Raw genomic sequence first — 14048 nt, 5'->3', positions numbered from 1 at the left:
ACAAGAAGTTTTGTCCTTGCATAGATTAGAAAAGTCTAACTTGAGCACAATAGCTAATAACTAAAGCAACGGACTTTAAGCATACTAAAGTTAGTGTGATAATATATACATAATTATTCTAACAAAAACTTTGTTAGTTTTTGCAAATATTAGCTCATTTGGAATTTGATACCTGCAACATGTTTCAAAAAAGCTGGCACAAGTGGCAAAAAAGACAGATGGTTGAGGAATGCTCGTCAAATACTTATTTGGAACAGGCTAATTGGGAACAGGTGGGTGCCATGATTGGGTATAAAAGCGGCTTCCATGAAATGCTCAGTCATTCACAAACAAGGATGGGGCGAGGGTCACCACTTTGTCAACAAATGCGTGAACAAATTGTCCAACAGTTTAAGAACAACATTTCTCAACCAGCTATTGCAAGGAATTGAGGGATTTCACCATCTACGCTCCGTAATATCATCAAAGGGTTCAGAGAATCTGGAGAAATCACTGCACGTAAGCTGATGATATTACGGACCTTCGATCCCTCAGGCAGTACTGCATCAAAAAGCGACATCCGTGTGTAAAGGATATCACCACATGGGCTCAGGAACAAGAAAACCACTGTCAGTAACTACAGTTGGTCGCTACATCTGTAAGTGAATGTTAAAACTCTACTATGCAAGGCGAAAGCCATTTATCAACAACACCCGCTGGGCCCGTGCTCATCTATGATGGCGTGGAAAAGTGTTCTGTGGTCTGACGAGTCCCAAACGTTTACTGAGTGTTGCTAAAAGGAAAGGCCATGTAACACAGTTACATTGGCAATTGAATATAAGTTGAAAAGGATTTGCAAATCATTGTATTCTCTTTTTTTAATTGCACAAGTGTAAAGGCCATTTTCTTTAACGCAACGTGTTAACGAGCGTGTCGGGAACCAATAAAGCCATTACCATCACTTTTAAAGCCATGTCTCCGGTGTAAATGAGGTCATCGGTCCATGTCTCACTGAGGCATCGATTTTAAAGAGCAGGAATCTTTCTTTCTCACTGCGCTGACATACCACGCAGGCCTTGTACGTGTGTCCTTGAGGTATGACGTTACTTCAAAGCATTAAGATTGTAAGTGATTTGACAATGAGCTCTGAGTATTTGCTTTTACTGCCATCTAGTGTCTGATTATAAGTATGTGCGGCATAAAAAGAGTAAAGCATTAATATAGTATCTGTTGTCCAATTTCTGTTGAGGTTAAATTGAACATTTAAAACAATGATAGATAATTCATAAAAATCAAGTTGATTCAGTGTCACTGATAAACAAATCAGCCATAAAATGTTGCCACTTTTGCCGCAAATTTTTGTAAAAGCTGCCGCGAATTCAGGCGTAAAAGGCCGCGACAATCACGAAAAAAAACCAACAACACCCTGGAGACACCGACAAATACCAAATACAGAAAGTAGGGGAAAAGTAAGCAATACATTTATTTATTCATGCACTGACTTTTCATATTAAATTGTGACCAACAAGTTATGAAATAATATAATCGCACATACTTGTGTGCTATTATATAAAAGCTCAGATATAATAGCAATAAGGCTATTATATATATATATATATATATATATATATATATATATATATATATATATATATATATATATATATATATATATATATATATATATATATATATATATATATATATATATATATATATGATATAATAGCCTTTTATACGTTTAATAATATACAGGTATATAAGCTGTATATTATGCCTCAATGTATACACCAATATGTATTATTATATATAATACCTTTACAGTATAAGCTGTATGTTATTTTCCAATTTCTGTTGAGGTTAAGGTTAAATTGAACATTTAAAACAATGACAGATTAATCATAAAAATCACAAGTTAATTCTGTCTCATTGAAAAACAAATAAGCCATAAAATGTTGCCACTTTAGCCGCAGATTTTCGTAAAAACTGCCGCGAATTCAGGCATTTTAGGCCGCGACAATCACGGAAAAAAACCAACAACACCCAGGGTGTCGTTTTTTCCCCCATATTTTTTTCTGTATTTGTCTGTGGACAAATACAGAAAAAAATATGAAAAAAAAGTAGGGGAAAAGTAAGCAAAATATGTATTTATTCATACACTGACTTTGCCCTGTTCTTGTTTTGTTCACTACATTCTTGTTTAAATCCTAAATACGGTTTAAAACAGAAAAAAAGCTGCCGCGAATTCAGGTGTTTTAGGCCGAGACAATCACGAAAAAAAAGCAACAACACCCTGGAGAGACTGACAAATACATAAAGTAGGGGAAAAGTAAGCAATAAATTTCTTTATTCATGTACTGGCTTTTCATATTAAATTGTGACCAACAAGTTATGAAATAATATAATAGCACATACTTGTGTGCTATTATATAAAAGCTCAGATATAATAGCAATAAGGCTATTATATATATACTGTATATATATATGATATAATAGCCTTTTATACGTTTAATAATATACAGGTATATAAACTGTATATTATGCCTAAATGTATACACCAATATGTATTATTATATATATTATATATAATACCTTTACAGTATAAGCTGTATATTATTTTCCAATTTCTGTTGAGGTTAAGGTTAAATTGAACATTTAAAACAATGATAGATAAATCATAAAAATCACAAGTTAATTCAGTGTCATTGGAAAAACAAATAAGCCATAAAATTTGCCACTTTAGCCGCAAATCTTCGTAAAAGCTGTTGCGAATTCAGGCCGCGACAATCACGGAAAAAAACCAACAACACCCGGGGTGTTGTTGATTTTTTTTCATATTTTTGTCGACTGACAATTACAGAAAGTAGGGGAAAAGTAAGTAATATATTTCTTTATTCATGCACTGACTTTGCCCTGTTCTTGTTTTGTTCACTATATTCTTGTTTAAATCCTAAATACGGTTTAAATTGCATGCAGCCCTTTTATAGGATGTGACTTGATAGCAGTACCAGTGTAATATTTGACACCTAAGACCCACTAGAGGGCAGTATACTACATTGTGACTACAGGAAAGAATAGAAAAAAGGTGTGGGAGCCAAGTCAGTGGCAGTAAACAGAAAGAAAAAAAGGAAGCGTTGATGGCACTAGAAGCAGAACCCACCTGCCGTGTTGACTGTCACAACTTCGCTGAATGGGCCCGTGCCCAATTTGTTCTGGGCCAGCACACTGAACTGGTACTCCGTCCCAGGCTCCAACCCTGGCACCAGCAACCAAATCTGAGCACCGGAAACCGGCATTGAATGCCAGTCATGTGGACCGAAGTCTATTCTCTTTGACCTGGGGGAGGAAAACGGGACGTTATTTCATTGTCACTAACGTTAATTTAATCTGGAGTCCACAGAACTTTAGTCTGTCGTTTCTACTGTTTGGCTCCGGGTTTATGTTGCAAAGATATTGGCGAGCTTTCACGGGTTGTAAGTTGGAATTTGCACACAAGTGGCCTACTTTGTGCTGATCCACAGGGGGAAATAAGGTCACTAAAGCTGGGAAACAATATTACATTCACCTGATTAGCACTCCAAACAACCCCTCACAAATAAAGAGAGGTATATACTAGTATATACACATACATCATGTTGGATATAGAGAACATACAAACACTTTATTTATTGAATCAAAAATACTGAAACTCCACGACATAGTGAATTTGCAAACAGCTAAAATTATACATAAAGCAAACTTTAACATGCTAGCCAAGAATATACAACAATTCTTCTCAACAAACGAGGAGAAATATAATCTTAGAGAAAAATGTAATTTAAAACATTTGTACGAATGTACAACACTTAAGACCTTCAGTATATCTGTCAGAATAATTTGTGTTTCAATGAGTTCCCGGCGAGCAGACAAAAGCTGTCTTTGATCCTACCAATCAAAAGGCTTGTAAAACTCCACTGTGTAGGATGGGAAGCGACATGAAGGTGTCTATTGTAATCCACAGGAAGATTTTGTCTTGACCCCAGATCTACAAAGCGGAGAGGAAGCAGGACCTGACCCCCCTCCATAAACCTTGTCTTTGAATTGTTTTGTGACCAAAGACAGCTGCTGTTTAGGACCCCCGTCCCTTAGAAACAGCTGTTGCCATGTAATCAGGGAAAGTCAAAATAAAAGAGGAGGCGTATAATCTTTCGTCAGAGCGTGGTGGGAGACTGTCCAAAGAGTACAGCCCAGACGTTTCTCCTCAATGAGCTAAATTGAATTATGTCTCTGTTTAATTCCTTGCTTCTTTGTCTGTTTAATAGATGTCATCAGTGTTTGAACCTGACAACATCAGTATGTGGAATTAAATGATGGAATGGATTAAGCAAAGAAATCAAACAAAGTACTAATATGATCCACTTCAAGAAACTCTTCAAACTTAAAGTGTTTACAAAGTACAAAGAAGAAGAACCATGATAAACATTCTGAATGTATCTCATCCATCCATTCATTTTCTAGATAATCTTACTCATCTCACCATATGAAATATAAACTTACTTCGCCAATTACAAGAGGTAGTCACCTGAAATGGTTTTCACTTCACAGGTGTGCTTGAAGCTCATGGAGAGAATGCCAAGAGTGTGCAAAGCAGTAATCAGATCAAAGGGTGGCTATTTTGAAGAAACTAGAATATAAAACATGTTTTCAGTTATTTCACCTTTTTTTTTTTAAGTACATAACTCCACATGTGTTCATTCATAGTTTTGATGTGACAATCTACAATGTAAATAGTCATGAAAATAAAGAATGAGGAGAAGGTGTGTCCACACTTTTGGCCTGTACTTTATATTATTGAAATATCTTTTATGGGGTTTTTTTTGTGTCTTGAGCACAGTAAGTGCAGCCTCTCTCTCATGAGCGCATCTGTAGTGAACAAAAAAAAAGTGGGTTTCACCCTTGTGTGGTATTCGGGTCTGTGGTACCCGTTTTCATTTTTTATTAAAAGAAAAATGATACAATTAATTAATTTTTCAAACAGAGACTCACTGACTTTCTGTGAAGAACATATATCAGAATACATATTTAATGACCACACACCATCAGTGTTGGGACTAATGCCGTTATTTTCGGTGGTAACTAGTAATCTAACGCGTTATTTTTTATATTCAGTAACTCAGTTACCGTTATTACATAATGCGTTACTGCGTTATTTTACGTTATTTTTTATGTGGTATCGGCTAGAAACAGAAGATCTGAGTGTGTTTTATTGCAGCGCTGCAGTGTCGTCCTTCTGTGTCACAAGGAAAAGAAAAAGGCGTGCTTTGTGTGGGTGGGGGCCGAGTGGGGGCTCCCAGACCGTAGTTGAGGGGCACAGGGGAGACGTTCCTCCAGGGCCTATGTACTTCGGGGCTAACAACCTTCACTTTACCCGGAAGTGGGTCTTTACAGCTGAGGGTGAATGACGAGGCCGGCGGTTTGTTGCAACTTTGTGACTTTATTGGACGCAGCCATCCACCAAGCTAGAGCACCTGCACGCACTCACTGTTGCCGCTCCCTCACCTCTCTCGCCCACTCACTCACTGACGTCACTCACCTCACATGCTGTCATATCTTAAAGGGCCACACACTACTCTCATAACAACTAACAACATCAAGTTGAGTTTCTTAACATGGAGACATTCTCAATACTTTACTTTTGTCGAGCACAAAGAAAATAACATTTTAGTTCAATGTAAGTTGTGTCTTGGATCAAAGATCCTATCTGCTTAAAGTTAAAGTGCCATTATGTTGCAGCTATTTAAAATAGTTTTGTCAATTTGTTCTGGCCTGAAATAAATTGGCCCTTTGAAACATATCTTTGTCTTTGTGTGTTGTATGTAGAGCACATTGCTTAGCAGACTTTGTGTGTTGTATGTAGACCACATTGCTTTCTGAGTTCAGTGATGCAAATGCATGTCAAGTTGATCAACAGATTGTATTATTCTCCAGTGCAATAACAGTACCGAAATGAAAGTTAAAAGGGCATTAAAGGCCTACTGAAATGTTTTTCTTTTATTTAAACGTGGTTAGCCGGTCCATTCTATGAGTCAAAATACTACCATATTTTTGCTGAAAGGATTTAGAAGTAAACATCGACGATAAAGTTCGCAACTTTTGGTCGCTGATAAAAAAAAGCCTTGCCTGTACCGGAAGTAGCGTGACGTCACAGGTTGAAGTGCTCCTCACATTTCCCCATTGTTTACAATGCAGCGAGAGCAATTCGGACCGAGAAAGCGACGATTACCCCATTAATTTGAGCGAGGATGACAGATTCGTGGATGAGGAACGTGAGAGTGAAGGACTAGAGTGCAGTGCAGGACGCATCTTTTTTCACTCTGACCGTAACTTAGGTACAAGCTGGCTCATTGGATTCCACACTCTCTCCTTTTTCTATTGTGGATCACGGATTTGTATTTTAAACCACCTCGGATACTATATCCTCTTGAAAATGAGAGTCGAGAACGCGAAATGGACATTCACAGTGACTTTTATCTCCACGACAATACATCGGCGAAACTCTTTAGCTACAGAGCTAACGTGATAGCATCGTGCTTAACTGCAGATAGAAACAAAAGAAATTAAAGCTGCAAGCAGCGTTGGTCGGGTCCGCATTTTGGCAGGTGCTAGTCCTAATTAGATCGCAATTTCCGCCAGTCCTGATGTGTGTAAAAAGTTTGGTGCGTTTTGAAGTATTTTAAGGGGGTCAAATTACAGCGCAAAGAGGCAAAAATTAGTGTTTTTATGAAACTTTTGTTTTGAAGGGGTGATTGCCAACTTCCTGTTGATTTTTGCTGAAGGATGTCAGTGTATGAAACGTAGCTCTAAGTCAGACCTACATAGAGGTTTTTGTTGCATGTCTCTACGATATTCGTACTGGGAGTTACAGGAAGTTGTGTCTGCGGCACAGTGGTTGGTTTCTTTGAAGGCTCGTAAAATCAAAACCGTAGCACTTATTACAACGCTTTCGCCAACTTTTAATCAGAAGGGTTCAATCTCTCTCCTGTAGTAGTTTGAAGCCGAAACGACAAACGCGCTCAGAGGAGATAATGTTTGATGTTAGGTGACCGGTTTTAACAAAAAGTTAGTTTTGAAGGAGGGATTGCAAACGTCCTGTTGATTTTTGCTGAAAAATTTCAATCTAGGAAATGTAGGTCTAAGTAAGACCTACGTAAAGGTTTTTGTTTCATGTCTCTAAAACGTTCCTACCGGAAGTTACAAGCAGTTTTGTCTGTGTTTTCCTCTGAGAAGCATTTTTGTCTCTGTTTTATTCAAAAATTGCGCTAGAGCGCAATTTTGAGTTTTGGGGTTCGTTTTTTTTTTAGATCGCAATTTCCAACTGTCCCAATGTGTGTAAAAATTTTGGTGAGTTTTGAAGTATTTTAAGGGGGTCAAATTACAGCTCAAAGAAGCAAAAATGAGTGTTTTTAGTCATTTTTTGTGTTGAAGGGGAAATTGCCAACTTCCTGTTGGTTTTTGCCCGAGGATGTGAAATTATGAATTGTAGGTCTAAGTGAGACCTACATACAGATTTTTGTTTCATGTCTCTACGACATTCCTAGTGGGAGTTACAGGCAGTTTGTTTTTGTTTTTTTCCTAGGGGGCGCTAGAGCGCAATTTTGATTTTTGGGGTTTGGTTTTTTTACTAAAGTGTGCTGTCCCAGTTTTTCTATGTGTGTATAAAATTTGGTGAGTTTTGAAGCATGTTAAGGGGGGCAAAGTAGTGCGCAAAGCTGCGGAATAATAATCAACCTTACAATTTCAATAGGTTCCTTTGTACCTGTACAAAGGACTCCCTGCGGGAGTCCTTTGTACAGGGTACATGCGAACGCTAATAAACCCCTGACTGGAAGGATAGACAGAAGATCAACAATACTATTAAACCATGGACATGTAACAACACGGTTAATGCTTTCCAGCTTGGCGAAGCTTAACAATGCTGTTGCTAACGACGCCATTGAAGCTAACTTAGCTACGGGACCTCACAGAGCTATGCTAAAAACATTAGCTATCCACCTACGCCAGCTCTCATCTGCTCATCAACACCCGTGCTCACCTGCGTTCCAGCGATCGACGGTGCGACGAAGGATTTCACCCGATCACCGATGCGGTCGGCGGCTAGCGTCGGATAGCGCGTCTGCTATCCAAATCAAAGTCCTCTTGGTTGTGTTGCTGCAGCCAGCCGCTAATACACCGATCCCACCTACAACTTTCTTCTTTGCAGTCTCCATTGTTCATTAAACAAATTGCAAAAGATTCACCAACACAGATGTCCAGAATACTGTGGAATTTTGAGATGAAAACAGAGCTTTTTGAATTGGATACAATGGTGTCCGAATACTTCCATTGAAACCATTCACGTCACGCGCATACGTCATCATACATAGACGTTTTCAACCGGAAGTTTAGCTGGAAATTTAAACTTGCACTTTATAAGTTAACCCGGCCGTATTGGCATGTGTTGCGTTGTTAAGATTTCATCATTGATATATAAACTATCAGACTGCGTGGTCGCTAGTAGTGGCTTTCAGTAGGCCTTTAATGGGAGTCTTAAAAAAAAAAAGAACAAAAAAAGAAGTAAGTAAATAGTTACTTTTCACAGTAACACATTACTTTTTGGTGTAAGTAAGTAAGTTACTTTTGAAATAAAGTAACTAGTAACTGTAACTAGTTACTGGTTTCCAGTAATTAACCCAACACTGCACACCATACACCCCCCCTACACATTTCTATTACATATAAGATGTCCGGGTCCACTGGCTAATAGAAGTGTGGAAATTGATGTTCTGTGTACCACACACACACACACACACACACACACACACACACACACACACACACACACACACACACACACACACACACACACACACACACACACACATACATACACACACACACACACTGCAGGCCTAGACAGGAGGAGGACAGAGTGTAGGTACACAGAACATCAGAGGGTCAAAATGTGCGAGAAAATGAGAGCAGACAGTGTTGACAAACAATGTTGCAACCTTGTGTGGGAACCGCAGGTGCAGAAACACAAAAGAAGAATCCCTGTGGGATGCAGAAACTGGCAGAGAAATTTTCCGTACAACGTTCATATTGTTGTTACTCAGCCAGCGTTTGTGGGTCTGATGGACCCGTTGTGGCTTTTAATGCCTCACAATCAAACACTTTTGTGTTAAAATACTGAACAGATGTTTACCTTATCCCAATAAACATCTGTTCGGATCTGTTCAGATGCGCTGGCTGAGTAACAACAATATGAACGTTGCACATGGGTTCATTGCGGACTGCTTCTAAAATGCCCATAAAAAGTGGAACATGTCTGCTGCTGTTTGATAGCAGAACGCTATCAAAGGAGGAGCATGATAACATTAATGTGCAGTAAATCGAGTGTCTCCATGGTGAAAGCTGCATAGCACACGCAAAATCCTCATTTAAAAAAAGGTGTGCCGCATCGGTCAAGAATAGCACGTGCATTGTTAGTAGATTGCACGCAACACCCTCACGATTTCATAGATTGCACACGCTGTTTCAGTGGGTCTCAATAAATCAGGCACGACATATTTGACTGTTTTATACCAGGAAAGCTTGCTTTGTTGGCATGGAAAACTCCATCCATCCATTTTCTACCGCTTATTCCCTTCGGGGTCGCGGGGGGCGCTTCGAGCCTATCTCAGCTACAATGCACTGCAAAAAGTGAAATTTAAGTAAGATTAAATATCTCAAATAAGGGTGATATTTGCTTATTTTCTGTCTGATAAGATAATTCTTCTCACTAAGCAGATTTTATGTGAGAATGTTTTACTTGTTTTAAGTGTTTTGGTCCTAAATGATGTCAGTAAGACATTACAGCTTGTTGCTGAGATGTTATGACCTATATTGAGTAAAACATGCTTGAAACTAGAATATCAACTGTTGTGTCATCACTCACAAGTATAAAACTACTTTTTTAAAGTAATCATTTATTACTTCAAGCACGGAAAAAAAAATCATGATGCCGAGTGCATATCATTATGTCAAGATAATGGCACTAGCATTTACTTCATTTAAGAATATTTTTCAACCTATTGAGCAAAAGAGCAAAAAGGTTTTTTTTCTTTTTTTTCTACCAAGAAAAGTGTGCTTGTTATTAGTGAGAATATACTTATTTTAAGGTATTTTGGGGTTCATTGAGGTTAGCTAATTTTACTTGTTTTGGAAAGTCTTGACAAGCCAAATGTTCTTGTTCTATTGGCAGATAATTTTGCTTAGTTCAAATAAAATACCCCTCATTTTTGTATTTTTTTTCTTCTTGTTTTTGAACACTGACTTTTTGCAGGATGTAACATTACCTAGAGGTAGTTTGACAGAGTGCCGCATGAGTGCTTATTTCCCCGCCAAGTGTTTGAGCACCTTTGTTGCACACTTTGTGTGCAACAAAGGTATTGAAATATAGCAACGTTTCATTTTATGTGAATCAGTTCAGGAAGTGCCGATCAAAGTACCAGAATTCGGTACCCATATGTACACTGCAAAAAGTCAGTGTTCAAAAACAAGAAAAAAAAAATTCAAAAATTAGGGGTATTTTATTTGAACTAAGCAAAATTATCTGCCAATAGAACAAGAAAATTTGGCTTTTCTAGACTTTCCAAGACAAGTAAAATTAGCTAACCTCAAAGAACCCCAAAACACCTTAAAATAAGTATATTCTCACTAATAAAAAGTGCAATTTTCTTGGTAGAAAAAAAAAAAGACCGTTTTGCTCAAAATGTTGAAAAATATTCTTAAATTAAGCAAGTGCTAGTGCCATTATCTTGTCATAATGATATGCGCTCGGCATTACATTTCTTCAAACCAGCAAACTTATACTAAAAACTAATTTATTGTTCTTAATGGAAAGGCAACAAGGCAAGCGCTTGTTACTCTCGGGGTCTCCTAGCCGCTCAGGCAAATCATATGGTCTAAAAATGCATTTTTCCATCGACAACATGACATCATCGCGACAAGTGCGTGCTCTTTCAGTCAATTAGTGCGCATATATACAGCCTGGCCCCCGGCCAAATTTTTTTAAATTGTAATTTTGAAGAATTTATCTGAATGTGCATGAACAATTTTTGTTCAAAATAGTTAGAAATGTCACATGTTAAATGTTTAAATATTAACTGTCAGTTTACTGTACTGTGCCAACTGTACTACTATAGGAGTACGTATTTTCTATTGTTTCATTGCAAATAAAACAGCAAAGTCCATTTGGCTGTCATCTGTTTTAATTATGAGACACAATTGTGTCAAAGTCATGATTTTTTTTTCATGCTTGAAATAAGAAATTATTACTTTTAAAAAAGTAGTTTTATACTTGTGAGTGTTGATGACACAACAGTTGATATTCTAGTTTCAAGCATGTTTTACTCAATATAGGTCATAACATCTCAGCAACAAGCTGTAATATCTTACTGAGATCATTTAGGACCAAAACACTTAAAACAAGTAAAACACTCTAACATAAAATCTGCTTAGTGAGAAGAATTATCTTATCAGACAGAAAATAAGCAAATATCACCCTTATTTGACATATTTCATCTTACTTAGATTTCAGTTTTTGCAGTGTATCTATAGTACAGCGGATTGATGACCTCCTTTGAAAAATGAAAAGCGCTCTCCCAGTTGTGACCACAAGTGGAATTAATACCCACCCCACAGCAGCTCGAGTGTGGAGCTCGGTACAGCATCTTCTCAGCATGAATGAAAACAAGGCACTCACACTGGGCCGTACCACACGGAAAAGGTCTGCTCGAAGCCGCCGTCGTAGCCCGGCTCCCAGGACACGTTGGCGGAGGTCGTCGAGGGCAAAACGTGGATGTTCCCGGGAGAATGTGGGCTGGTGCCTGAGTGGATCACACAAACCAAGAGGAAGGAAATATGAGCTCCCAATTTTAACTAGAAACCCAGCGCGTGCGGTATGAACACTCAAAACATTTGAGTTGTTTGGTGTCTTCGTGGAGTGACCACCTGGATGAGGTCACCTCGCGTAGCCCCGCCCACCTCGCACCTGTGCAGGACGGAGGGAAGGGACCTGAGACCTCGGAGCGCGGCTGCATTATGACACATTGTCACACGGTCACGCCCAAATTGGCTCGGCTCAAAACTCACTCTTTGCATGAAGTACACCTGCACACTCCTGACTACTATTATCTTTGTCAAAGCAGAAAGGGTGTAACGGTACACAAAAATTTCGGTTCAGTACGTACCTCGGTTTAGAGGTTACGGTTCGGTTCATTTTCGGTACAGTAAGAAAACAACAAAATATACATTTTTTGGTTATTTATTTACCAAATTTGTAATCAATGGCTTTATCCTTTTAACATTGCTTTAAAATAGCTCTGTAGCTACTTAATGTGTCCGTGTGTATTCCGTCCTGCGTGTCTGTGTCCGAGACGTAAACAAGTTGACAGATAGCTAACATGAAGATCCCAAGGAAAGGGAAGAAAGAGTCCAGGCCTTTTATCTTTAAAGGCCTACTGAAATGAAATGATTTTATTTAAACGGGGATAGCAGATCCATTCTATGTGTCATACTTGATCATTTCGCGATATTGCCATATTTTTGATGAAAGGATTTAGTAGAGAACAACGACGATAAAGATCGCAACTTTTTGGTCGCTGATAAAAAAAAGTCTTGCCTGTACCGGAAGTAGCGTGACGTCACCAGAGGAAGGACTCCTCATATTCTACCGTTGTTTTCAATGCAGCGAGAGAGATTCGGACCGAGAAAGCGACGATTACCCCATTAATTTGAGCGAGGATGAAAGATTCGTGGATGAGGAAAGTGAGAGTGAAGGACTAGAGAGGCAGTGCAGGACGTGTCTTTTTTCGCTCTGACCGTAACTTAGGTACAAGGGCTCATTGGATTCCACACTTTCTCCTTTTTCTATTGTGGATCACGGATTTGTATTTTAAACCACCTCGGATACTATATCCTCTTGAAAATGAGAGTTGAGAACGCAAAATGGACATTCACAGTGACTTTTATATCCGCGACAATACATCGGTGAAGCTTTTTAGCTACTGAGCTAACGTGATAGCATCTGGCTCAAATGCAGATAGAAACAAAATAAATAAATCCCTGACTGGAAGGATAGACAGAAGATTAACAATACTATTAAACCATGGACCTGTAACTACACGATTAATAATTCTCAGCCTGGCAAAGCTTAAAAATGCTGTTGCTAACGACGCCATTGAAGCTAACTCAGCAACCGGACTTCACAGAGCTATGATAAAAACATTAGTGCTCCACCTACGCCAGCCAGCCCTCATCTGCTCATCAACACCCGTGCTCACCTGCGTTCCAGCGATTGACGGCGCGACGAAGGACTTCACCCGATCATCCGTGCGGTTGGCGGCTAGCGTCGGCTAGCGCGTCTGCTATCCAAGTAAGTCCTCCTGGTTGTGTTGCTGTAGTCCGCCGCTAATACACCGATCCCACCTACAACTTTCTTCTTTGCAGTCTTCATTGTTTATTAAACAAATTGGAAAAGATTCACCAACCCAGATGTCCAGAATACTGTGGAATTTTGAAATGAGTGGTTAGAGTGTCCGCCCTGAGATCGGTAGGTTGTGAGTTCAAACCCCGGCCGGGTCATACCAAAGACTATAAAAATGGGACCCATTACCTCCCTGCTTGGCACTCAGCATCAAGGGTTGGAATTGGGGGTTAAATCACCAAAAATGGTTCCCGGGCACGGCTACGCTGCTGCCCACTGCTCCCCTCACCTCCCAGGGGGTGATCAAGGGGATGGGTCAAATGCAGAGGACAAATTTCACCACACCTAGTGTGTGTGTGACAATCATTGGTACTTTAACTTTAACTTAAAACAGAGATTTTTTGTATTGGATTCAATGGGGTACCAATACTTCCGTTTATCTAGTGACGTCACGCGCATACGTCATCATATATAGACGTTTTCAACCGGAAGTTTAGCGGGAAATTTAAAATGGCACTTTATAAGTTAACCCGGTCGTATTGGCATGTGTTGCAATGTTAAGATTACATCATTGATATATAAACTA

The 14048-nt window shown here is 39.0% G+C and overlaps 1 protein-coding gene across 2 annotated transcripts in view; it reads right to left on the bottom strand.

Annotated features, from left to right (window-relative positions):
* igsf9ba (immunoglobulin superfamily, member 9Ba) overlaps positions 1-14048 on the bottom strand; it is a 215350-nt gene that overhangs the window by 34416 nt on the left and 166886 nt on the right. For both annotated transcript variants that reach the window (XM_062059908.1, XM_062059909.1), the window contains exons 12-13: positions 11741-11864; positions 3140-3315 (exon numbers count right to left, since the gene is read on the bottom strand). In XM_062059908.1, the coding sequence (XP_061915892.1) occupies positions 3140-3315; positions 11741-11864 (300 nt within the window). The remainder of the gene's footprint in view (positions 1-3139; positions 3316-11740; positions 11865-14048) is intronic.

Source organism: Entelurus aequoreus, linkage group LG10 (genome assembly GCF_033978785.1).
Source record: "Entelurus aequoreus isolate RoL-2023_Sb linkage group LG10, RoL_Eaeq_v1.1, whole genome shotgun sequence".
Taxonomy (NCBI): Eukaryota; Metazoa; Chordata; class Actinopteri; order Syngnathiformes; family Syngnathidae; genus Entelurus; species Entelurus aequoreus.
This window is presented reverse-complemented; position numbering and strand designations above follow the sequence as displayed.